Source organism: Ictalurus furcatus, chromosome 26 (genome assembly GCF_023375685.1).
Source record: "Ictalurus furcatus strain D&B chromosome 26, Billie_1.0, whole genome shotgun sequence".
NCBI lineage: Eukaryota > Metazoa > Chordata > Actinopteri > Siluriformes > Ictaluridae > Ictalurus > Ictalurus furcatus.
In genome coordinates, this window is record NC_071280.1 from 12,195,469 (window position 1) to 12,223,031 (window position 27,563).

General features: G+C 39.9%; 1 protein-coding gene across 1 annotated transcript; it reads left to right on the top strand.

Annotated features, from left to right (window-relative positions):
- The first annotated feature begins 3,016 nt into the window (after positions 1 to 3,016).
- On the top strand, positions 3,017 to 27,492 carry pdxkb (pyridoxal (pyridoxine, vitamin B6) kinase b). The gene is made up of 11 exons (XM_053615684.1): positions 3,017 to 3,977; positions 6,380 to 6,434; positions 13,452 to 13,556; positions 17,937 to 18,020; positions 18,137 to 18,171; positions 18,709 to 18,794; positions 20,105 to 20,150; positions 20,306 to 20,417; positions 22,682 to 22,818; positions 22,893 to 22,959; positions 23,060 to 27,492. The coding sequence occupies exons 1-11, from the start codon at positions 3,729 to 3,731 to the stop codon at positions 23,170 to 23,172; spliced, it is 1,089 nt and encodes a 362-aa protein (XP_053471659.1). The 5' UTR covers positions 3,017 to 3,728; the 3' UTR covers positions 23,173 to 27,492.
- The last annotated feature ends 71 nt before the right edge of the window (positions 27,493 to 27,563 follow it).

A 27,563-nucleotide genomic window follows, 5' to 3' on the forward strand; every position in this document is an offset into this window, starting at 1 on the left:
GCTATGATAAAGTGCACATCCAGACATCATAAGGAATTTAAGAACACAGCATATGAGTATACACTCACAGAAGACTAGAGTAACACTGGGTACGGCCTCCCTTTGCTCTCAAAACAGCCTCATTTCTTCATGGCATGGATTCTACACGACGTTGAAATCATTCCTTTGAGATTCTGCTCCATTTTGACATGAACTCCTGCAGTTTTTTAGGTGCACTTTCATGCTGTGAATCTCTTGTTATACCACATGCCAAAGGTGTTTTGTTGGATTCAGATTCTGTGACTGGGAAGGACACTGAAGATCACTGAACTCATCGTCATGTTCATGAGACCAGGTTCAGATGACTTTCAGTTTTCATGTGACCTGGTGCATTATCATCCTGAAAGTAACCATTAGAAGATGGGTAAATTGTGGGCATGAAAGAATGCACATGGTCAGCAACAATACTCAAATAGGCTGTGGTATTCAAGTGACGATTGATTTGTATTCACAGGCCCAAAGTGTGCCAAGATAACATTGCCCACACCATCACACCACCTCCACCGGCCTGGACTGATGACACAAGGCAGGTTGGTTCCATGAATTCATGCTGTCAGCGCCAAAGTCTGACTCTACCATCTGTGTGCCTCAGCAGAAATCAAGATTCATCAGACCACACCACTTTTTTCCAGTCTTGAACGCTCTAGTTTTGGTGACCTGTGCCCACTGCAGCCTCAGCTTTCTGTTCTTGGCTGACACAAGTGGAGCCTGATGTGGTCTTCTGCTGTTGTAGCCCATCCACATCAAATTTCGACGTGTTGTGCATTCTGAGATGCTTTTTTGTTCACCACAATTGTACAGAGTGTTTATCTGAGTTACTGTAGCCTTTCTGTCAGCTTGAACCAGTCTGGCCATTCTCCTCTGTCCTCTCTCATCATCAAGGCGTTTCTGTCCGCAAAACTGCTGCTCACTGGATGTTTTATCTTTATTTAACCATTCTGAGTAAACTCTAGAGACTGTTGTGTGTGATAATCCCAGCAGATCAGCAGTTATAGAAATACTTAAACCAGCTCATCTGGCAACAACAACATTGCCACGGTCAAAATCACTGAGATCACATTTTTCCCCTATTCTGATGATTGATGTGAACATTACTGAAAGCTGCTGGCCCGTATCTGCATAATCTTATCCATTGCACTGCTGCCACACGATTGGCTGATTAGATAATTGCATGAATGAGTAGGTGTAGAGGTTTTGTGGAAGAAGTGCTCGGTGAGTGCACTGTACTGTATGGTACATACAGTACATTGGGTGAGTGTAGGTATGTAATGATATCATTTGACCCACAGGTGTCACTAAATTGCTGCTCCTTCTCACCATAGTCAGGCATGTTGTCGTGTTGACCTCCTCCGTCTCTCAGTGTGACGTTGAAGTGGCTTTTGTGCTCAGAAGCGATGATTCACCAGCCTGTGTGCCATCTGACTTCTGTGTAGCTCTAATCCCCTTCTTCTGCAGTCACGACCACAGTGAGAGAGAGAGAGAGAGAGAGAGAGAAGGATGAGAGAGGGAGAGAAGGGAGAGAGAGAAGAGAGAGAGAGAGAACTGTAGTGACTCAGCTGTCGGAGAGAAATGTTCAAAGCATGCAGCTGCAATATGTTTTAGAGCCTGCTAATGAGTTATGTTCACAGTATCTCATTTTGAGTAGCACTTCATTCAGTGTACTTATAATTGTATGCTCCCATGATCAACACAAAAGTGGTGTTAGGTTACAAATGTTTTGTCACTCGGGTGTTGCATTGAAATATAGTTTGTGAATGTAATTACAGGCAGAGGAATTGTACAGGAATATCATATAAGTATGTAGGTGGATTGTCAGGACCATTGCTTCATCTTTGTGGGCACGTTTACACTAACTACCCACTTTAATAAGAACACCTAGCGTCTTTTTCTGATCTTCAGATGGCCAGTTTGGGTGAGTCTGTGCCCACAGTATCCTCAGACTCCTGTTCTTGGCTGACAGGAGCAGAACCTGATGTGTTCTTCTGCCGTTCCAGACCATCCACCTCAATGTTCTGTGTATTGTGCATTCTGAGTTGCTTTTCTGCTCACCACGGTGGTAAACAGTTATTATTTGAGTTACTCTAGCGTTCTTGTCAGCTCAAATCAGTCTGGCCATTCTCCCCTGACCTCTCTCATCAACAAGGTGTTTCCACCCATAGAACTGCTGCTCATTGGATTTATTTATTTTTGCACCATTCTGTGTAAACTCTAGAGACTGTTATGTGTGAAAATCCCAGCAGATCAGCAGTTTCTGAAATTTGATGTGAACATTAGCTGAAGCTTTTCATCTCTATCTGTATGATCTTATGCATTGTGCCGCTGCAACGTGATTGTATAACCGCATGAATGAATAGGGGGTACAGGTGATGATTTTAAAGTGGTCAGTGTACCTTTTGGCTGTAGAAAGATAAAAACCACTCACCACAGTCTGATGATTATTATTTTTTAATAAATAAATAAATTGAATGTGTCACCTTTATGTGTTCTCTGCATCAGTGTGTCTTACATAACTCCCAAATATCATGCCTAGGTTACAAACAATGGTTTGAGGGTATATGCCTGTAAATGGACTGCAGAATGGGTTCTACTTGGGACCTTTTGTTCTACACTGAACCTCATTCAAAGGGTGTAACAAACTAAGGAACCCTCTGTGTGCTAGATTTGTTGAAATATGTTGTATTGTTGCATATAATATACGATAATATAGCAAATAATTTACTGAACACAATGAAGGTATTTCCATGTTCTAATGATAGAAAAGAGACACATTGCTGACACGGGCTACAGTTTTTTTTTGTATTTTTTAAATTTTTTTTTATTAATTAATACACAAAGATGAAAAACAGTTACATAAACATTGCAAAAAAATTACTTAGAATTACATGAAAAACAACAACAACATGTAAACAGAACATAACAAATCTTACAACAAATGTAAATAAACATTAACATACAGATTTTACAGCACAGGGAAATACAGAGACTTTCTTTAAAGATTTCTTCAAGATATTTAAGGAATTTTAGGTGTTTTTTATACAATTTATCAAATGAAGAGATTTTAAAATTAAGTTTAATTCCACTTTAAGGTGGGTAAAGGATGGAATACCGTTTGCACATTTTTGGCACGCGAGCCACGTCAAAGCCCATGCAAATTTGTCTTGACGTCATCAGTGACGCTCAAAGTGATTGGCGGATTTCAGAACGTGACGTATTTTGAGAAAGGACCCAACTTCCGCATTAAGCGTCGCGTCTGTCTGCATCTCCTAAAGCTATGTCGGGTTTCCAGAAGATTTTAATTTTTTTTAAGGACATTTATATATTCTGATAAGTTTAGTGCATTAGTGCTGAATGTTGCATTGGACTATGAACAGAAAGTGTTTTTGCATAAACAGTCGGGGTTTTGTTCCCCAACGTAAACAACAAAAAACACACAACTAAATATAAAGAATCCAGGAAATGACCCGTTAATAAACCGTTAATGCGTAATCACAAATCACGTGATTAACCCTTATCCGAGATGACATCTGAGACGAATGCATTTTTAAATATATATTTATATAAATCGGGCCAGGGGGAAACGGATTGGAAACGGTCAATTTACTCGTCGTGATGTCAGCGAGTTTTAGGTGCTCGCCGAGAATGCCTGAGTAGTTGCGGTCTGGCTCTGCCTCACCAATGACGGTCTCTCCATGTTGCATGTCCTTCAGTTCGGCGTGTGGCTTCTTAAATTGCCATCACGGATCCCGAGTTGGAAGCAAAGCGAGCCGGTGGGCTGCTCTTCCTGCGGCTCGCAGTCGGTCAAGCCGCGGTGCTGTCGCGCCAAGCGCGCGGAGCTGTCCAACAACTTTATGCGCGACATGGAGTGCCGAGTGCTGTCCATCCAGAGTCATGTAGTGAGGGGCTACGTGGGGAACAAATCTGCGTCCTTTCCTTTACAGGTAACACGCGTGCATTATTATTATTATTATTATTATTATTATTATTATTATTATTATTTTATTTACAAATAAAAAAGCGTTAGCGAGTTACAGCGACACATTTTTCCACGAATGCACGCGCTTACAGATGGACCCGGTAAGAATGTCACTATAGCAGCCGGTGTGGACAAGAAAGTAAAGGTCACATGGTAAAGATATCTTCATGCATGTCGCGTGGCTTTATTTGAACTGTTTAACAGATGCTTTATTGTTGAATTAAAGCAATTACTTTTTATATTAAAAGTAAATTTATCAGTGATTCCATGCAATGTCCCATGCATTAGTGAGGTAATTCCCTGTGAAGCCTAACGCTCAATCTAAATAAACAGATAGTATCCACTGATTTCTGTAGGTGGTTTGTGTGTGAGAGTGAGAGAGACAAAACGGTCATTATGGACACCAGCATCATTAATGTTGCTGATTGATTCCTTCAAGATAAGTACGCAATTCACCGGAGCAGACCAGAGCAGCTGAGCACCCTGTTTACTGGCTGTCCTTTTATCAGGAGGTGTATCGATTCATTGGATTTTGACTCCGTCTCAGTTCAGTCAGCTGTAAGAGCAGTAGACTATGGTGTGCTACAAGTGCCAAAACCGTGTAAAAAAGCACGCGACTGCGATTTATATGAAGCGCTAATGACGTCATGAACCGAAAAAAAAAATGTTTTAGTAATGCAAAAAATGTTCTGGTAGCTGAATAAGGGGAAACACTGCTTCTCACTTGGACACCATTCTGGTAGGGGTTTCTAAAAAGTATCGCAAAGTTAACACCATTGTAACTTGGAGAGAGAGAGAGTGTTCAGTCGCTCTGGGATTTTTGCGTTGACAGAAATTAACGTGAAATCAAGCAAACTCCGCAGTATTGTGAGGAGCTTGCCATTTTTCAAAAATACCACAGATTTGGGCCGAGACGCTTCACGTGACGTCATCACAACGCTCATTCAGCCAAAGCCCTCTTCGATTCGCGTGCGTCGAACACAAGTACAGCTAAGAGGTCTCATTTACCACCAAACATCACTGTGAAAAGAAAAGACGTTGCAAAACTATTTTTTTGCAATTGCGATTTCACCAATTCAGAGTAGTTTTCCACAAAAAAGCACAAAAAATTGTTTTGGGGGGAGGCACAGCAAAATCGAGCGTTTTTGGCCACAACAATCACAAACTTGGTGAAATCCTGCATGGACTGTTTAATCATCTCAAACCAGTTTTATTGTTGCTCCTGAAGAGCCTTGTTGCCTCCTAAACTCTCCACGAAGTCTCCTCTGTGACAGGCTTCTATATAACCGGTTCTTCTCCTCGTTATTATGGGACACGGTTCCGTCTTGCCGAAGCACCAGGCTGTGTGTGTGTGTGTGTGTGTGTGTGTGTGTTTGTGTGTTTGACTGTTCATTGTGATGCTTGCGCTACCATTTGTGCTGACTTTGCTTTTGGGAAACTCTTGGTTAGGATGCGATAAGCATTCTTTCAGTTTAGACTTTCCTGTGGTGGAAATTTAACTGAACTGAATCGAACTGTATCGTGCTGAACTGAACCAGATCTGTAGTGAATTGAAGTGTATTGAATCATTACTTGTTGAACTGTTGCGTTTTTGCATTGCATCACACACATGGTTCGAGATGTGTATTGAATCGCTACTGTACAGAGCTTCTGAGTTTCACAAATGTGGTTTTTCTAATATTACATATTATGGTTTTTCTAATATTACCTTTCATGTAGTGTGCTATAGCGCTGTTTTTGAATGTAAAAACATCTGCAAAGTTTCAAAAATGAAGGTGCACGACAAACGGAGTTATTGACTCCCAAAAGAAGGAACCGATTCTGAACAGCTGAAACGAATTGTTAGTGATTCTAGACTTTACTTCCTGTACGAACCTACGTAGGTTTGTAACAAAAAGCCCCGCCTCTGGTCTTCATTGGCTCGCGAACAGACGGAGCTGAAACTCCTTACGGTAGTGGGTATTTCCTTTTTGACACACTCTGACAACAGTAGACCAATCACAACAGACTGGGACATCTGACCAATCAGTGCAGAGTATGCTCTCTGAAAGGAGGAGTTTAGAACGAATCCTTTAGAACGGATCATTTAACGAGTCGTTTGTGTCACTGGGGGGAAAAAAGGTAATGCTGCAGTTTAAATTATGAGCACATTAAAGTGTGTTTTTTTTTTTTTTTTTTTTTTTTTAACCTTGGAAGCATGTAAATCTATTGTATGAGACCTTTAAAACAAAATTAGGCACATTTCAAAACCATAATAGGTGCGCTTTAACCATGGTGGGATTTTTCAGTTCAGTTATGAAACTGTTAATTAATTAATTTATTTTCTTTTAACCACAATTAATCTTGTCCAATCTTTTTATGTTACAGGTGATGGGCTTTGAAGTGGACTCCATTAACTCAGTACAGTTCTCCAACCATACAGGTATATTTGGAGCATGCTGTACCTCATTATGTCTAGCATGCTAGCACTGTCTTTGTAAACGCTAGATCAAACCCACATGATGAATCACTCCGTGTGTTGAACTCTGCCTTTTGTAACAGTGCGCTCAGTGGACATGAAGGTTTGCATGGGAATTTGTGTTCACCTCAAACGTTGACCATAAGAAAACCAGTGCTCGTTCATGGAAAGCTACAATCGTTCATTGTGACCACCTTCTTTGACGTTTTGTGCTCACTGACCCACTGACCTATTGCAGTGAAGAATCATTACAGAACCTTCTGACTCGACCCCAAAGCTTTGCTTGTGTCTTTCAACCCAGTTGCACCACATTTCTCTCTATACGTTCTTTAAAACTTTTTCTGGATTTAATGTAGTGAAAAACCTGTCTTCATGAGGCCACTGCATCATTCTTTCATCTTCAGTCAGTCAGAAACTAGAGCTTACAGAGGCCTGATCTGTTATTTTAAGACAAATTGAATGGCTTACTCGATAACTTGGATTCGTGTCATTAATTTCATTAGAGCGTAACTGTGCGGTATTTACGAATGCAGTTTAACAGGAGTGTGATCAAACTTTATATGCATTTAGAAATGTGTCCAGAGTCTTGTCCGTTCCTGATGACTATTTCTGCTATGTCCAATCAGGTGTGTGTGCGTGATACCGTGGGCACGGGGTGTGTACTGGTCTCCGTGCATGTGCGGAGATAATTGCTGTGTAGGTGGTAGTTAAAAATGGGGTGTTTACTGCATGCACATTAGCCAAGTTGTACAACTCCCGAGTTCATCTGTGTCGTCGTGTGATGAGGCAAAGAAATGAGGATTAGACTGGATTAGTCTATCTTGGGATGCCTCAATTAAAACACTTCAAAACATGTTCAGTTACTCTTGACCATTCCTTTTGTCACGTTTAATATCCTCAAATTGTCTATAATAAAGAGTGATAGGAGGGACGTTTTCAGGATGGAGTGAATGATGGCTTAGCTGCTTGGGGTGTTGTGATGATTTGTCTAGGGAAATGTACTTGCTGTGTGTGTGTGTGTGTGTGTGGGATGATCAGTATGCAGGATGCCACTGGAGGTAGTCTAAGAGTCACAGGACACCGAGGGTACGTAGTGAGACAAAACTTTTAAGGACAGCTAGAGAGGAAAGATTAGTGCTTCAAGTTGTGTGTGTGTGTTCTTTGCTCCTTATTATATTCTCAGAAATATTATAATCATATACAGATATAATCTGCTATTACACTAACACACTATCTAGCTCTCACCTGAGGTAAAGGAAGTCTCTAGGACAGTCTTCCATTCTTCCTTTCTCTCTATTATCAGTGAGAAACACCTTTTCTTTTCCTTTCTGCCTCACTTATTTAGATCTCTGACTGGCTTCCAAGTCAGCTGTAACCCTACTGTGTAACCTGAATTTCTCTGTTAAAGCATTTTTGACTCTCAGGCTTTGTGGGTCTGTCAGAGAGAGCTCATAGTGTGCAGTACCGTTAGTCACATTCTGGCTTTGCTTATAAAGACCGCTTCACCATTCCTGCTTGTACTGATAGGATGATGATGAAGAAATATCATAGAGACACTGTGTATTATTGCCACAGCTCGAGTAACCTAGCCTATTATGTGCTGTTTTTACAACATTCTCTTAACGTTGTTATCATTACCAAGTGTAGACATACAGGAGATTTAGATTTGGCAGGTTTCATTTCAGAACTTCATCTGATTTGCGTAAAAGTTTCAATTGAATTGAGTTTAAAATGACTGACGGTGCAGCCGAAATTCCAACGGATCAGTTTTAAAACAAACTCGAATTGTGATGTCTTTTTCACTTGGATATTTCATTCCTATTGTATCTGGATTATGTCCTGATATGGTCACCAAATGCTTTCTTTTTTTAACCTGCCAGTCAGCCAGTCATATTTGCTGCATTATATGTAATATGCAAATGAGCTCATGATACTTGATCATCTTCCTATATTTCTTGTTTTTAGTTATTTTATGCAAAAGATTAGCACTTTTGACACGCACCTCTGCGGTTGGGGGTTTGAATCCCACCTCCGCCCTGTGTGTGTGGAGTTTGTATGTTCTCCCCATGCTTTGGGGGTTTCCTCCAGGTACTCTGGTTCCCTGGGATAGACCCCAGGGTCCCCTGTATTGAAAATGGATGGATGATACTATCTTTTATTTATTTATTTGTTGTTGTTTTTTTTTCTAACCACTAGTAACCTGATAAAATATGTTCATACTGTTCAAATAGTATCTTTCATAGAGAGTGCGAGAGTATTCAGCCTGAGTGTGCAAAGCAGTGTCAGCGAATGTGGTCATTAAAATAAGTGCAAGGTTCTGTGACTCGCGAACAAAGTGTAGAACCTGGTAAAAGTTATCATGTGTGTCTCAGTGCTTGCAGAAATTAAGTGCTCTCACGTGCAATATTTTCTCTTCACGCTCGCTTCATTTCCCCATGTTCATGAATACCTTTGTGTGCATGCTCACTGATACGTCTCTGCTTGTCCACCCTTTACTCTCTAATAGAGATAATGTTTAAATGCTATACAGTGTTTCCTCAGGTTATTGGTGTTCTAAAAAATGCTTTGTCCTCTTGATGTTTCCATAGAACGCACTTTACAGCTTTGTTTGTTCGTTAATCATGAACTATGTCCAGATTGCTGTCATTTGTTCATTAACATCACAACATACACTAGGCTTATGTCACATATTATGAGAGTATTGGGCGCTGGTACCGAGTAGGCATGAGACAAGACGTATCCAAACAATGCAGGCTGTTTGACACATGCTATAACGCTTCCTTCTGATTAGCTTAACTTTTCGAGACAGTTAGGTTCCCACTCACAAACTTCATGCTCGGTGTGGTTCTATCTCTTGCTACTGCCTACTGTGTAAGAAAAGGTAGAGCTCATAATGAATATTAAACGGAAATATCACGATACACCTCAGAGAAGCAAAGTTCTATAAATACTTAACACTCCAGACAGAAGAAACAATTTCCCATTGGAATGAATGGACTTTGGCTCACATCGTGTGAATCAAACAACTTTATGCTCAGCATATAAACCCTCATCATCAACCACTCTCATCGTCCGATGACTGATTTTGGAATCGGGAATTTAGACCACTGTTGTTATCCATGCATCTGGCACTGAGATCTTGGTCGAATGCACCGATCTTCCTTAGAGCCTTGATGTTGTCTTTAGCCACTTGAGCAGCTTTGTCCCTATTAAGGAAGAAAAAAGGTGGGGAGGGGATAAAATGTGTGCATTGCTTGGCTGATGATGGTGCCTTGGGCAGGCGCTGTCTAATAGATGGAATGGACCAGTTGTTTGAATACTTAATTGAGTTGTATTTGAGCTTATTGCCCAAGCAGGTTCTTAACCTCAGCACAACCTGCCATTGGCTGTAACGCGCATATGTTGTGCAGTAACCAGCGTAGTGTGTCAGTTATTGTGGTAATAACGGGCTTCATGTAGTATTATAGTTAGCAGGCTGTCTCGTGGAGCTGGAGATGGAGAGGGAGAGGATGTGTATGGAATAATTAGGATGTGCGAGTAGCTGGCAGCCATGGAGGGTTTTCTGAATGGGAGAGTTGCACTCTTTTGGCGGAGATCTGAAGGTGAATGACGCAGATAGTTGTGTGCATGTGTGTAAAAGTGTGCTCGAGTTTGCCTAGCTGATTCTGAGTGTGTGTGTGTGTGTGTGTGTGTGTGTGTGTGTGTGTGTGTGTATTGGCTCATTAGGATCCCGCGGCACATGGCGCCGTCTCACACTCCGTTTCACTCATTCTGGCAACAGAGATGGCTTCCTGGGCCTTGGAGAGAGAGAATGAGAGCGAGAGAGAGAGAGAGAAAATTGAAAGCCACAGAGATGAAAATATAGTATAGTTGGAGAGTGAGGGATTACTTTGGGAAATAAGAGGATAGGAGGAGAGTGAGGGATTACATGTACACTGCAGGCAAGAGATCGCGATGGAGGTAGAGACCTGGAGAGAAATAAATAAAAAAGAGGGGGAGAGAGAGGGATAAGAGAATTTGAAGTTTGTCGTCAGCTTTTCAACTGATGGGTTGAACTAGGAGGTCTAAACGGTAGTCAAACCCGTGTGAAGGTGATGGGGGCTCAGAATCCCGTTACTGATTTGCATTTGGCTTCTCTCTGTTGTGTTATCAAATGAAATTACCAATGCTAATTTTGCTTTAAAAGTAAATGACCGGGGCAAACCAGGATGGTTTTATTTATTGCCGGTCAGTATTCCTGGAAAGGGCAGCTTCTTTCACATCCGGTTTGTAGCAATAAGAAGAAAAGCAATCACAGCAGTAAAATAAAGTGGGCAACACGTTAATGTGGACAACACGCCACACTGAAAAACTAAACCTACGTTTAATTGCTCTGATGTTGCCTAAACTCTTCAATGAAAACATTCATTTTCAGAAGCGAACACTTTTCGCGCTGACATGGAATTTCCTTCAAGACGAAAGACCAAAGCTGTTCATGCCTATTCTTGTCTCCATTCTTGTCCTGGTCATGCCTCTCTAGAAGGAGGCTAACATGTGCTTTCTCCCAGACAAGTGAAGCCGGCCAAATACATCTTTTTAAACTGCTGTTCATGCTTCGTAACACACCCGGAGGGTTCGGGTTAGTTCTATCTGCCCTCTTCCACATACATGAGCACAAAGATGCTTACAATTGGTTAGTGTCCCTGTAATTGACAGATGAGAGAGTAAGCCACACGTCCCACCCAGAGAGCTCAGCCATTTTTGCTCTCTTGGCTCCCGGTCATTGGCGGCCATGGCATCATTAGGATTTAAATTTTCCATCTCCTGACAGAAGCGTGAGCACTTTTCTGTTGTGCCGCATGGGAGTGAAGTTGTTTTTTTTTTTTTTTTTTTTTTGTGTGAAATCCTTTGTCTTACTCATTCCCCTCTCTCTTTCCACAACACTATGACTCAATCCCAGAAACTGACTGATGACTCTTATCTTTCAAATCCACTTTCTCTGCTAGTACTAAGTACTGCCATCTGGCTCCTGTTTCTCCAGTATTTGTTGCTGTATTTCTCTTTACCCAGATATTCCCAGTACCAGTCTGGCTTCTTGGCCTAATGCCAGGTCCATCATGTCCAAGGTTCACGGTGTCTTTTAATCTCCCTTCCTTGAAAACCATTAACCTTCTCTCTGATAAATTTGAAAAGGCTAGATGCTGAATCTTTTTTGCTGAGCCACAGAGCAAGCTGTATAAACATTTGCTAAATGCTTGTAAAGATGCTCTTTGTACTGAGACCTTTTCACTCATTAGAATTGCATCTCTTGCTAGGAGTTTGCACTTCAATATCAAGGAACCTGGGCGTATTTGTTAGTCTTTACTAAGATTAGAAAACAGAGGGTAGAACAACTGACTACGTTATTGTGTGACCTTCAAGAGCTGTGATTTTTTCTCTCTCTTTTCCTGTTCAGCTAAACATAAGGAATTTAAGTATAGGCCGCAAAGCCTTGGGGGTTAAAAACGGCACACACAATCAATGTTGTTACTGCTGCCTCATGCATCATTAATCTTCTGTATGTGTATTTATGTGTTTATCTGCATGCTCATGATTATGATTTAGTGTTAAATAAATTGTCTGTCATAGTGTAGGATGGTGTGTGTACATTTTGTAGCATAAAGACATTGCTGAATTGCAGAAGCAAATAGAGATGACAAGAGGATGCCTTATGACAAAGGATCCCCTATGCACATGTGCGCACACACACGCACACATACACACACACACACACACACACACACACACACGTGCATACAGAGATCGTGACTCTCTCGTGCAGCCCCTCAGGCTTTCTTCTGCCCTGTTACTTAGCAACAAGCAGCACATCATGTGACCAGCTTGGTGATTCACCTGAATTGTGACATCACAGCTTCCCACGGCAACAGTAACTGTCTCTGATAAAGCAGCGAAGCCTCTGCTCACTGCACCTCTTTTTCTCTGTCTGTCTGTCTGTCTGTCAGTCAGTCAGTGTCCCTGTGGCTGTAGTTCCCTATCCATTCCTTTCCTCATTTCTGTTGCTTTCACACCACTGACTCGAATGAACTGATTCTCACAAACACTTAGTCAGCCAAATGCTGTTTGGAAGACCATCAGTTTATTCGTATATTGAATAATCAATCACTTGGCGTTGCAGTTCCATAAAAAAAATGACACTAGACAGCAGAAAAGTGCCTCAACTTTTACATTCATCATAAAACCCAGCTTCAAGGAATCTAGAAGTGTCTGAACCCCCTTCTGCTTGTAATCTGGTGTTGCATGGCAAGCAAAAATGATTGGCACTCATACATTACTGTATATGGAAAAAAATTTTGGACACCTGACCATTACATCCTCAAACTGTTGCCACAAAGTTGGAAGCGCACAATCGTATAGGACGTCTTTGTCATGTTGTGCATTCTTAGATGCTTTTCTGCTTATCACGATTGTAAAGAGTGGTTATTTGAGTTACCGTAACTTTCCTGAGAGTTCAAACCGGTCTGTCCACTCTCGTCTGACCTCTCTCATCAACAAGGTGTTTCTGCTCACAGAACTGCCACTCACTAGATGTATTTTGTTTTTCACACCATTCTGTAAACTGTAGAGACTGTTGTGTTTGAAAATCTATTTATGACCTATGTATGGATAATGGATAATTTCACGAATCAGCAAGTGTACAGGTGTTCCTATTAAAGTGGCGGTATATCAACCCAAATTATTAGTGCTGAAGATCACGAATCAAACCGGATTACTGCTATTAGCCTACCATTACTATTGCCAGGTAGTACGATTTTTGATCAAGCAATTACACCATAAAACATCTTGCTGAAATCAACCTTTACAGTATCCACCATTTCACTGTTTTATATTATATATATGAATTGTTTTCAGCAGTAAAAGGAATTTTTTCCTTAAACAGAAAGACATTGCAGATCTGGTCCCATATCACCTCATCATTTGACCTCTGACCTTTATGTTGTCCAGGTTACGCGCACTGGAAAGGGCAGGTCGTGACGGCGGACGAGCTCCATGTGCTGTATGAGGGAATCAAGCTCAACAACGTCAACCACTATGACTACGTCCTCACAGGTGGGTGATTGGATGTTCGGTTGTGTGGCATGGCAACCCAGATTTTCAAAGCCATTTTGTATTGTAAACCATGCGCATGTCCTTAAGCACCTGGGTTGTATTGAATGGTATGTAATGTTATACTGGACGCGATGCTAATCTGTATGCAGAGGATTAGGAATTTTCATTTGGAGTAGATGGAAATTGCTAAATAATGACTTTATACTCTATGGAGGTGGTAAAAAGGCCATTACGTTTCATAATCTTAGAATGTGGTCCCAAAGCGTAAATAAATGATTGTCTTTAAAAGGGCAGAACATATTGCTCAGACTGTGTGATATAATAAACTATAAAAATATCACTCTAGGTACGCTTGCTATACCTTTCACATTTTACCACAGGGACCGTAGAGGACTTGTGGTTATTTAGAAGGTTTTACACGCACACGCACACGTACACACCAAGCCCCAGACGTTATGCACCATTTCCAGTTTTAGTGTGTTACATTCTGATGGATATAGTCTCTTGTCTCATCTCCTTGAGATGACAGGAAAGAGAGGAAAAGGGTAACTGAGCGAGAAAGGAGAAAAGTGTGTAGTGCAGTATTCATCCTTTGCGTAATAGAGCTTCAAGTCCTTATTCTGAGGACATTATTCTGGGGCTGTATTCACAAAACAACCTTATCTTACCACTAAGAGGTATTGTAAATGGAACTAAATCTAAAAAAATACTATTTAGACAGGATATATTTTCCAGTCTGTTGAATAATATTGGTAGGTAAAAAGGTGGTAATTATCAGATAAGTAATAGCCCCCCATCCCCACCCCAAACGCTATCCCACTACCCCATACATGAGCTCAGACTGCCACGATTGGCTACTGTCATTATGATTGACGGGGGAGAAAGAGGAGCTGCTTGGTGAATTATTTTCAGGGCAGAGAAATTAGATATCTTAAAATCAGGACTAACACATTTTCTGAATATCGTTCAGTGTAAACTGGCCAGACAGGAGCTACTTTAACTTTTAAGTTTTTTATTTTTATGAATGAAACACACCGTCTGCCTTCCATCCAACTGTTCACTTAAAAATCCCCCTTTTATCCCTCGAGCTGTCAGTTAATGTACAGTAGTGCTGTGATGAATGTAGTGTTGAGCTCATTTCCTGCAGGATAGTTTTTGTCTGTGGACACTGAATGCTTGACGTGTTGACAGATACATAGCCTACTTGTGAGGAATGTGAGAAACAAGACTGACCCTGTCAAAACAATAACAGTGTGCCAAGAAGTGTGTGTGGCTGTGTTTTCTTAACGTGACATATGGGTTGCACTTAAAACCGAGTGTGTGATACAGCAAACAACGGGAATACATTTGGAAGTACAGTAAAGCTATGAAATTATATCCATGTATATTGCTTTATGTTTAAATCGTGGTTATCACAATTAGGCCTCCAATTTAGAAGCAAACAGTTTTATTGCTTGGAAGACGGGGGGGGTTTCCCCAGCGCATTGCATTCCTTTTAATACGAGCCTTTAAATTAGACAAAGTCCGCTCAATAGTCAGGTTACTTGAGTGTATCTTTTTAAATGTAAATATAAACGCTATTAGATTAAAATCAGTAAGCAAATAAACAAAGATAATTAAATAGCGAGACCGCAGAGTCCATAGAATCTGGTATGTAATGTTAGATGATCAGCTTGGTAAGTTTTGCTGAGCTCATCAATATCACTGTTGGTCTGTGTCTAACTGATTGAGGATGCTAAAAATGGTCATGATTTGAAATATGGTTATTTGTGCAGGCATCCGCGGGAACGTTTATGAAGTACAGATTTGGGTCTTACAGATTTGAGCGATACTCAAAAAAATAATTGACTCCTTTCAGAGGTTCTTTCACAGATGATTAGATTTTGCTTCTATTTTTAAATTTCACTCTGTGCAGATCTGTTTATGTAATGTGGCTTTCCACTCGCTCATACTTTTTATTGCGTGTGTGCACACACACACACAAACACACGAATATATATTTATATATGTATGTGTATGCGTGTGTGGGTTAAACCTGAAGTCAGCATTACCATAGAAACGTCTTTTTCTGAGTCCTTATCTCCCAGCTAGACCAGGGCTGCAAAGTCAGCAGCTCTCAAAGCCAGTACAGTGAAGATAGTACACTCGGAGCTGGGATTCTAAGCAGTGTGTGAAAGTGAATGTGCCGAATGCTGTTTTGTCCCATTGCCATTTTGAAGGTCATTAATTCAGTGCCAACTGCAAGCTCATTCACAGCTTCAGTAACATCTCATTGCATTGTGTGTGAGCTGGTCCTCAGTACATAATGCTTCAAAGTTCAGTACTATTTAGGTGTATACGCTGCTGGAGCTTCCAATTTTTGTTGTTGTGCGTGCCAAAAAAAGCCGTTATATTGGTCTACTGTGGACCATAGTATGGAATCAAAAAGGTTCAGCATGTTTTTGAGCTTTTTTTTAGAACGACTTTGAGCTTGTAAATACATTTTTAATGCTATTCAATTTTATAGCTGTTATGTACACAGTTTCTGAATGTTTTGAAGAACATGTTAATGTCCGTGTTGAAGACTGTAGGACTTTCTTTCCATGGACATTTTTCAATGAGTTGGCATTGTCGGCATGTTTGTAGAAGGTTTTTAGTATCCAGCGAGGGAATGATTTTGAATATCCACTGAGGTGTAAGCTGCTAACTGTGTTAGTGAACAGATACACATATATATGCTACTAGAAGCGCAATGCCCCAAATGTTTGGTGTAAATATTCACAGCCTCCATTCTGTGAATTGATGACGATTCACAATTAACTTGGGTTAGTAGGCTATTTAACTGTGTTAAAAAAAGGTAGCTAGCTAGCTAGCACACTAGCAGTAGGTGTGGATCATATGGCAAAGATATCATGTCACAATATTTTGATTTTCACACCACTCGAATAGAAGCAGAAAAAAACTGTCGCATTAAAAAAAAATTACAACTATTTAAGAATTAAAAGGAGGGAAAAAGTACCATTATCATGCTGGCTAACGTGAGAGACTCTTAGCATATTCACAAATATCAAATTAGCTCTCAAGCTAGCCTTAACCAGTGGCTCATTTTATTTAGCATTTATGCAAGAAGTCTCAGTTGTCAGTACTTTGTAATGGTGTATAGGTTTTTGACCGCAGGAGAGACTTCAGGACAGAGGACTTTGCACTTTCATGCGTTTTTATTTTTGCTTATTAACTTCCAGACAGAAAACCGAGAAGCTGATGAAGGAACCACTTCAATTCTCTGAGTGCTGTTCACAAGAGCGCAATTAACTTGCTTCTTAATGCTACTTTTTATTCATTCATTCATTCATGCTAACTCTCTTGTTCTAGTTCAGGTTTTTATTTTTAGAATTTCATACCTCAGACTAAATATTTTCTTGACAAGCCAATGTACATCACAAAACACTTTCTCTATACATCCTGGAAGAGAAAATAGAAATAACACATGCATACTTGACCAAATAACGTTAACATGGCTGACAGACCAGATAGCACAGTATGAATACTGTAGCCCTGATGCCTACTAGCTTTCATTCGTAATTAATGACTTTAAAGCTGTACGACATAAGAGGGCCTTGCTTTATCATGAATCATTGCACGGCAGGATAAAGGACAGCTGGCAACCCTTTTATCTGCGACTGAGTTTGTGGAGCCTCCAGGCCTCAAGTGCCTTGTTTCTTTCATTAAAAGATTGCGACTGAAGCCAAAAGTGACCTCATCAGGGAGTTTTGGTTCATCGGCAGTCACTGGTTCTGAGAGAACGATGGGCCAGTGTATGTTGTCTCTTCTTTATTTATTTCTGAAGTGCATGTTCTGTATTGTCCTCATTCAAAGGCTGTGAAAATGACATGGAAAAGGATGAGAAAGCGATTGATGAACATAATTTCAGTAACCAACAGGGTTCTAGGAACTGGTTAATCTTTCAGCACAAACCATTCGGCAGTACATAATGTTGAATTGCTAACGGAAAAATAAAATGCTGTGTAGCTGAAGTTGAATTGAAATAAATGTGGAAATATAAAGTATATTAATGGTCGATGTATGTTGATTTCGTTCGGGTTTTATCACGAAAATGTAATTTTATGAGTTAATTTTAATGTTAGTGTGTGCCAATAAAGAATAACACCAAAAAAGCATATACGGACCGTTAACTGTCAGTTTAGGGTTTTTTTACTCATTAATTAAGAAATTGGCTATTGGAAGCACATTTTTTGTTCTGATTGCTGACCTTAAACAGCAGTTTCATGTCAGAAGACTCCCCTTTATAGATGGATGTCTTGTCACATATGTGTTGAAGGTTGGGGTTCATGCATATGTAGCTTCTTTATCTTTATTGATTATGGTATAAATTTTGCACAGGTTACACCAGGGACACGTCTTTTCTGGAGATGGTGGTGGACATCGTACAGGAACTGAAGATGGCCAATCCTAATCTTGTATACGGTCAGTAGTTTGACTTTTAAAGAGAATTTTACTCAACATTGTGTTCAGTTATAGCGTGATACCTTATTAGTTTATGTAGTAACCTGGAATCTTGTACACTGCTTTCTTATCTACAGTGTGTGACCCTGTCCTGGGTGATCATGGTTCAATGGTGAGCCTTTTGTGCATGTTTACTACTCTGTCCTCTGTTGCTTTGGTCTCATTGACGTTCTTTCATTTCTTCTGTGTTAGTAATGTTCTGTAGTTTTGACAGATGGGTCTGTCTGTCTTTGCGCAGTGGATTGCATGTACATGTGTTCGAGATTGTCGGATGGAGAGAAAACAAGAATAGAGATGTAGGGAGGAATGAAATGCATGACCATTCCTGCAGCATGTTGGAGGACCATGTCTTATTTACTGCTGCCAGGTTGCATTTAGGACAAAATCTCTTGCTCTGTCAGCTGGTAGACCTGTTCAGAAGAACTCATGTCTTTATGACTCATACTGTACATAATGCCTGTGTGTGTGCATGATATAAACACTAGAGTTTAACGTGAAGAGCATAAAGGCATTAGTGTATTGTTTCATTACGCACGGCCGTGTTTAAAATGATCTTGTCACATGATGTTTGCTGTCAAGTATGATACCAAGTGTGTGATGTTTACAATATATCATGGTCATATATCCTTTCCTTTCTCTCTTACCTTAGTATGTGCCTCAGAATCTGTATCCGGTCTATAAGGAGAAAGTAGTACCAGTGGCAGATATCATCACGCCTAACCAGTTTGAGGCAGAGTAAGTACGGTAGTGTCGTGTGTAAACATTCCACAGTTGAATATTTATGATCCTATGTAATAAAATAAAAAAGACCAAATGACCTTGTCAATTAATGTAGGAAAAGGGCTGGGAATTTCCCCTATTTTCTTCCCAGTTTGGCCACCTACCAGCTAGCTCTCACCTATCACACAACAGCTACCAACCTGGGAAGGTGAAGGTTAACACGTGCTTCCTCAGACACGCATGAAGCCATACCGCTGTATATTTTTAAAGCGCTATCTGCCCGAAGCTAACATGCACCTGCAATTGGCTAGTGTCACTGTGGGTGTCAGGGAGAGATAGTATGCTATCCAGGGTCACAGGTTTTCTGTTCTGCAGCTCGGAAGCCCAATGGCTTTTTATTTTCACATGTTTTTAAATTGTAACAATTTTTAAGCTTTGCTCCAGAAGGCATTTATTTAGTCCTGCATCGTCTGTGGGTGAATCTCAAATAGTGCAGTGCACTGCGTAGGTTCTACAATGCTAATATGTCATACCCTAATTAGGATTAAATGTAGAAAATTGTTCAGAATGACAAACTGAAGAAGTCTTTGAAGTGCAAGTATTAACTTTCTTAACCAAAAGGATACAAATTGATGTAGATTCTGTCAGGCAGTATAAAACGATGACCTCATGTTTGAATACAATTTAAAAGAAACTTGACAGCCCTGTTGTGTGTGTAAGTGTGTGTGTGTGGCTCAACCCCTGGAGCTTTGTAATCCATTAATGTATGTGTCGTTGTTGGCGTCCTTCTACTGTTCTTGTCATACCAGCGTAAATGTTAAACTGCCTTCTTCTGCGCATGTGTTTGCGCATTGATCTGGGTTTAGACTAATGATGTGCTTTTTATGGGTCCGAGTTTTGTTAATTAATGAAAGTTCGTTCTTGGTGCGGCGTTTGCATCATGTGTGCGTGGGCGTGTGTGAGATTCTTCTGCATGAAGCTGAATCGTGATTTATATGCGAAATAATTGGCTTTCAGCTGCTACACAATCAATTAACGTCAGAAGGCTTTATTTATCAGTAGTTCTGTGTCTCCCCCTGATGGCCCGGAAAAAGAACTGCTATTACTATTAGTGAATAATTATCACTTAATTAGCATGATAATCACAATTATTAGATTACTGCGCTGAATTATTAAAGCAGTTATCTGTAGTGCTCATCTGAAGTAGTTTAGCATTAATATAAAAAGTTCTTAATGTTAGACTCAGAAATGAGCAGTGATGAAAGGTCTGCAAGACACGCGCTGTGTTCAAAACCATACAATCACCATTTTTTTTTCATTTTTAGGCTCTTGACAGGAAAGACTATCAGCACAGAGAAAGATGCAGTAGAGGTAAGAGTGCAAAGTATACATAATGTCTTCAAGGCAAACTTTTCAAAAGTTTTTCTTGTCTTCTTTGTGTGTCCCCCCGCTCCCACCCCCGCCCCGACCTTGGACCTTTGATTAAGTCTCTTGAATAAATGTGTAAATAAATCTCTGTCTGCTAGGTGATGGATCTGCTCCATAATATGGGTCCGGACACGGTGGTCATCACCAGCTCTGATCTGCCGCCTCGCCTTGGAGACCGCTTCCTGGTTTCACTCGGCAGCCAACGCGTTGGTACGTGTGTGTGCCAGCTTGTGTGAGCGTGTGTGAAGATTTTTAAATGTTCGTCTTCATATTGTTACTCCCACTGCCCCACAACATTTTGGTACAAAGCAATATGACCAAATTTAGCTAAATGTTGTGCATCCAAAAACAAACCTTACATTTATTCTAATGGCCAATTCATACCAGATGTCACTGCTGCCGAAGTGTTTTTTGATGCACATAAATTTTAGCAAGCATTTAACAAGCACACCAGCTGTCTCGGAGGCCCTCCTGGCATGCTGTCCGTGTTTTACACATCCTCTCCATTTTCTTTTTTCACTCGTGTACAAGTGAAGCATTTTCACCAATGTAAGTGGTAAAAACAGGATTTCATTGCAGCTTGTGCATGCTGTGGTTTGTAGGGGGAAAAAACACTTTTAAAATGAGCTTTATAGTTCTCACACCATATCCAGGGCGAGTGCTGAAGATTGCAATTATCTTGTCATAGTGTAGCGTCTAGAAGAATCTACTCAACATGACTAAAAACCACGGATACAAATGATTTACTGGATGCAGTGTTGATCCCAGTCACTCAGGAGAAAGGAAGTTTTAAAGGCTTTTGTTTTAGTGGTTGGGGTAAAGCTGGTATCAGACATACATATATTCCTAACACCAGTTTGTACCTGGCATCACCTGCTTTTAATATAGACGGACTAGAAAGGCCAACATGGCTCTTTATTTTTAGTCAATAGTAAATACACCATCAAAGCTATAGATGTTAGCTAGACATGAATCCTGAGGAAAAGGTTGATAAAAACTTGTATTTAAACAAAAACCGTATAAAGACGTGGTATTTGATGTTTTACCTAATCAACTGCATAGTTTTTTGAAGATAAATGTTTATCTTGAAATTGATGCATGCAGCACGTTCCAAAAAAGTTGGGACAGGGGCAATATATGACTAATAGCGATGTGTTAAGTTGAAATAAGAAGGTGATGTGAAACAGGTGAGGCAATCGTCTAATCGTACTATTTAAGGAGCCTCCAAAAAGTCATAGTCCTTCAAGAGCAAGGATGGGTCGAGGCTCGCCAATCTGCCAACAGATCAGCGTCAGCGAATCATCCAACACTTTGAGAACAACATTCCCCAAAGACAAATCGGCAGGATTTTCGGCATTTCACCTTCTAGAGTGCACAATATAACTAAAAGATTAGAGGAATCCGGTCAAATCACGGTGCGTAAAGGGCAAAGCTGAAAACCACTTCTGAATGCGTGTGATCTCTGATCCCTCAGACTTCACTCTCTTAAAAACCGTCATGAGTCTATAATGGAGATCCTGACATGGGCTCGGGAATACTTTAGTAAAGCTTTCAGTCAACGCCATTCGCCGCTGCATCCACAGATGCAGGTTAAGCCTTTACTATGCAAAGCAGAAGCCATACATCAACACTGTCCTGAAGTGACTTCTCTGTGCTCGGTCTCATCAAAGATGGACATTAGCACAGTGGAATCGTGTTTTGTGGTCAGATGAGTCGACATTTCAAATAGTTTTTGGACAAAACAGGTGTCATGTTCACCGGGCCAAAGAGGAAAAGGACCATCCAAGCTGTTATCAGTGTCAGGTCCAAAAGCCAGCGCCTCTCATGGTATGGGGGCGTGTCAGTGCCCATACCATGGGTAACTTGCACGTCTGTGAGAGCATCATTACTGCAGAAAGTTATGTACACATTTTGGAGCAACATATGCTGCCATCCAGAGCAGGACAACGCCAAAACACATTCTGCCCGGATTACAAGCGCATGGTTGCGTAAGCAGAGAGTGTGGGTGCTAGCATGGCCTTCCTGCAGTCCTGACCTGTCTCTCATTGAGAATGTGTGGTGCATAATGAAGCACAAAATAAGCCAATGAATGGGGGGAAATTCCACTTGCTAAACTTAACCAAAGTCTTCAGCGCCCAAACGCTTAATAAGTGTTATTAAAAGAAAAGGTGATGTTACACAGTGGTAAACAGTCGACTGTCCCAACTTATTTTTTGGAGTGTGTCGCAGTCATCAGATTTGAAATGAGTGTATATTTTCAAAAATAAATTAAATTCACAAAGTAAAACCTCAAATTATGTGTTTTCAATATAGTACAGGGTGAATTGAATTTTCAAATAACTCTTTTTGGGGTTTTTTGGGTTTTTTTTCGCATTTTCCATACTGTCCCAACTTTTTCGGAATTGGTGTTGTATGAAGTAATAATTAAGATGGGATTGTAATTACATTGTTCATTTCTTTTGATTGCACCGCAGTAATGCCGGACGGCACGTTCACGACCCAGCGGATACGGATAGAGGTGCCCAAAGTAGACGCAGTGTTTGTTGGGACGGGTGACCTGTTTGCAGCTATGCTGCTGGCTTGGACACACCATTACCCTACAGACCTGAAGGTATATCCGGCATACACACACATCTATAGAGTCAACATGCTACTCATTACTTATGTCCATTTTTCTCTTTATAGATGGCGTGTGAAAAAACGTTCTCCGTCATGTACCATGTAATTCAGAGGACCATTTCTTATGCCTTCGGTAACTATTAGACTGTGTGTGTGTGTGTGTGTGTGTGTTTTGGAGTATTCAAGTGACACCCCCGCACCCCCCAGCTGAATTTTATTTCCTCTCTTCCCAGAGATGGCAGGTCCTGGCAGAAAACCGAGCCCGGCCCAGCTCGAGCTACGAATGATTCAGAGCAAAGCAGACATTGAGGATCCAGCCATCGTAATGGAGGCCACTGTTCTATAGAAACTCCACGTACACACACACACACACCATTCCCCTCTCCCCATGCCACAATCGCACAATGTATAGATGTTGTACATTTTTGGATCTGTAATGTGACATTGCCTTAGAAATCTTGAACAGAGCACAACATTTCATTCAAAGGGAGAAATAGCAGGGTATGGCCACATCGACGAGCAGCAGAGAGAGAGAGAGAGAGAGAGAAGGACAGAATGCTGTGATGAAAGAGAGGAAAGAGAAAAATCTCTTTTCTTCAGCTATTTTCCTCTCTAACCATGTCTCCTTCTCTGCACTCATCTCAAACCCCTGTTTGTCCTGCACATTGAGGAAGCAATCGCATGCCTGTTTAATCAAATTTACCTGAGAAACTGCCAGCACTGAAACGAGCTAAAGTGAAGTGGTTAATTAGCATATCATTAAGCCATCATCATTAAGGCAATTCAATCTTCACAATGGAAGTTTTATGTGATAAAATGTAGGCCAGCTCTGGAAAAAGATTTGTAGGCCCCTCTTGCATGGATGTTCAGGGGGGAAAATACTGTGATTGTTATTTTATTGCACGAACACATGCCTTTAAAAAAAAATTGTCTTGTACCATGGTGTTTTTTTTTTTTGTCTTTCTTTTTTTTAGTTCTCATTTATCTCTGCATGCTTGAAATGCAGGACTAGCATTTCAACATGTTCTTTTTAAACTGTCTTAGAAATATCTATGCTGCTGTTGTTTCATTCCATGTTTTAAAGATTTACATGAAAGAATATTTCGAGAGCAGAGTATTTTTGTGAATTTTTTTTGAACAAAAGGTTAAAGAATTTTTCACTGCTGCCTTTGCTCATATTTACTAAGGGTGCCAGTATTAGTGGAGGGCACTGTATTGTGTTAACCAGTAGCTAGCAAGCTAGCTGACATTTGGCTAACTATTATATTGTAAAAACCTGTAATCAATGTTGCTAGCAAGCTAGCTAACACTAGACAAGCTACTGTATTGTGTAAAACAAGACTGATGTGTGAATTGACAATAACTAAATTCGGTCTCTGCCTACAAAATATTATGCGTTTATTCACACTTTGTTTACTCGTGTTTCATATCGTGAAGGAGAGTAACTGATTCCTAAAATCAGCTTTAGCTTTTTTTTACAAAAACGTGTTTTTTTTTGTTTGTTTGTTTTTGTTGTTGTTTTCTCTATTATTTTCCTACTTTTTTCCTTCACCGACTGGACTCAGTAGCTTAGCGCTATAGTTTAATAATTTAAACAGTTATAAATAGCAGATATACTACAACATTCAACACGTCTTCTCATTTCTGTTCTGTTTTCTCATTCATCCATGCTGGCCATGTTCGACATCTTCCTTGCCAAGGACCTGTGACTTTTTTAGCTTGTGTTGTTTCAGAAATCGTGTCCATGTGCAGGACCAGTCAGGGGTCAGTGTTGCTCTCGATGTTGCACTTCCTCCTCACCTTTTCATAAAAGCGATGATGTATTAAATGTATGGTCTAGCGTGTATCTGTACATGTGAACGTATGAACGTGTTTAAGCGGGTGGAAGAATTGTGTGTGTATATATCTATATACATATTTGTGTCCTTAGGTAAGATGTGAAGGTGTAATGCGGGTATTTTGGGGACATGTATATTTAAAAAAAAAAAAAAAAAAAGGAAAAAAAAGAATCGTACTGATACCTGAAATTTTCTGTGGTTGCTGACCCAAGAACAGCTTTGTTTTCTCTTGGGAGAGTTAGTGATAGACTTTTGAAATAAAACAGCCTAATCCGAGATCAGCACAGGAAGATAACTTCTGTCAGAAGCTCTTTGAAATTGACCGTAGGCTAACTGCCTCCACAAGTACCAGGCACTGCCAATATGTGTTTATAGGTTGGATTTTGGTGGGAGTGAGGGTATTAAAAGGGGGGAGGGGGTCCATGTATCGGTCTTCTTGTAAGACAGTTTTCCCACCTTGTCATGGCCTATGACATCCCCGATAGAAATCTAACAATAGCAATGCGGCTCACATTCTCAGTGGGCAAGCGAATATTTTTGACTGTTATCACAGTGTTAGCGCATTCCCTGAGGGAAATATAGGATGGAAGTTTTGCAGTGTACTACAACATTTTTGTTTGTTTCATGTACATAGTGTATGTAATAATGTATATCAGTCTGTGGAATTTGTGTGGTGTTGATTGTATGACTGTGGCTCAAAAGTGACCAAATGTTACATGTCAATAGGGGTTGATGATGAGCTCCCTCATGTGGACCGGAGGTGAGAATGTCTTAAGTATTTTCTAGCATCTTCGTGATTAGTTAGGACCCAAAACGATCTTTAATCATAGTCCTCTGTTCTGCTGTTGCCAATATGTAGTTGGATGTGGTACTGCCATCACATTGCCACCTTTTAGTGTTGTTCTAGCTAGTAATATGAACTCTGTATTCTTATGGGCCAAAGCATTTTATAATGATGATCTAGATCACTGTTTCCCAATCCAGTTTTTGGGTCCAATTTGTTTGCTGTATGCAGCTCAACTGTAATTACTCAACTGTATAATAATCTCCCAACACACAGGCCTTTCGAACATCTTATTGTGAAGTTTGTTGATGCTTGCAAGCCTTAGTGGTCAAGTCAACATGACTATAGACTTTACGAGCATTACTTGCCCAGAAGGGAAATTTGCTGAAAAAGTGGTTTACTAATGTTAAGTATGGAATAAAATTGACTGGGTGTGCTGTTACCATATTGAAGTGAATTATTTTCCTATAACATAACATACCAAAGTGTTATGTTAAGTATTCCTCCTATACCATGCAATTTGCCAATGATTAAAATTTCCTTTAATTAAAGAACATTACATCATACTTTTTATCAGGTTAGAGTCACATTTAACAGACATTCCCTTATATTCCCAGCTTTAAACACACTCTCTTTTATTATTTATTTATTTATTTATTTATTTATTTATTTTCTCTCTCTGAGCTAATACTTGTTTTTTCTTTTTTTAATGCAGATTGTTGTATAACTTAACAATCACAAAGTGCAAAATCCTCTGCTTTCCCCACAGAGGAAAACTGAAAGGAATGGCATTGAAAGAGCAAGTTTCTCCACTTATTGTTGGGCTTAAATTATATAAGCATCTGATGTACCTGCAAATGAGTTATTACAATGAAAACAGGTTTAGCTGCCAATACTGTCAGAGCTGCTGTTACACAGAATTAATCACAACCTTCTGACTAATCAGAACCAAGAATTCAATATCTATTTGATATAGGTATTACAACATACTTGAAGTTTGAAAAGTAAATTGGGGTTTTTATCTTGCCGAATAGGTTACTGCACCTTGCTAAGATACTGCACCTATCTTGCTAGCCAGCTAATTGGCATTCCAAGTAGCTAGCAAGCTGACATGAATACATATTTCAGTGGAAATAAATGAGGGGTTTGTATTCAGTTTTCAGGATTGGGAAACACTAATCTTTAAGCAACTCTCGTTCATGCATGTAACTGTATTTATCAGAATATGCCATGCCAAAGCTGATCCTAGATCAGTCCATCGTTTAAAGAAATCTCATGAAATTGGTCCAGCAACTCAAAGTTTAGCCTAACTAGAATTAAGATTAAATAGACTGTAGAAATCTGTCTGACTCTAGATTCATTTAGGAAATTTAGTATATAAAAAATGTTTCAGCTTGAATTTTGACAGACAGTTGGTAACGTGATAAGTGCAGATAAAATAAGTCAAGAATTTCTGGCAAATAGAATTAGAAATAATTCATTGTGTCTTGGTCTGTCAAAGTGATTTCAGTCTCGGTCTTTACCAGTGACCCTGTTGTATGAACCGCTGTGTTAGCTGTAGTATTTCTCTTTCCCCTTGTGGATCTCCAAGTATTTGTGGCAAGGATCCATAAGTGTACACTTCACGGTGTGCACTTGTAATAAAAAGGCACTCAGCTGCCAGATATGAATAATGATGTCAGTACTAAACAGGGCAATGGCCAGCATTCCCACCCTTACCTTTGTGTACTAGAAAATCAAGTGTCATGTCTGTGCTTTGATATTTTAATTTTCTTTCTGTTGTAACTTAGTTGTTTTTTATTGTTTTCATTTGCTTCTGATTCTCATTTCTTAATCGGGGCAAAAAAAAAAAAAAAAAAAAAACACAATGGAAAAAAAATGATAAAATGTTGTAAATGTTTGGTAAAAGTTTATAGTGCTTTGTTTTCTGGTTCTGAATATTTTTTAACATGTTACAATGAAGATTGTAGTGTACAAATCCACATTTATAATATATAAAGTGTATGTTATGACGCAATAAAAAGAAAGTAATGATTATAATACATACTCGCTGTGCTAGTGTGATTGTAAGCTCAGTGTAGAATGTGTGGTAAGTCCCAAAAAGATGCAAACTAC

Coding starts and splice junctions, on each gene's coding strand:
- pdxkb (XM_053615684.1), top strand. CDS start 3,729: ATGTTGCATGTCCTTCAGTTCGGCGTGTGGCTTCTTAAATTGCCATCA. Junction 13,557..17,936: donor CTATGACTACGTCCTCACAG/GTGGGTGATTGG, acceptor AATTTTGCACAG/GTTACACCAGGGACACGTCT. Junction 18,172..18,708: donor TGGGTGATCATGGTTCAATG/GTGAGCCTTTTG, acceptor CTCTTACCTTAG/TATGTGCCTCAGAATCTGTA.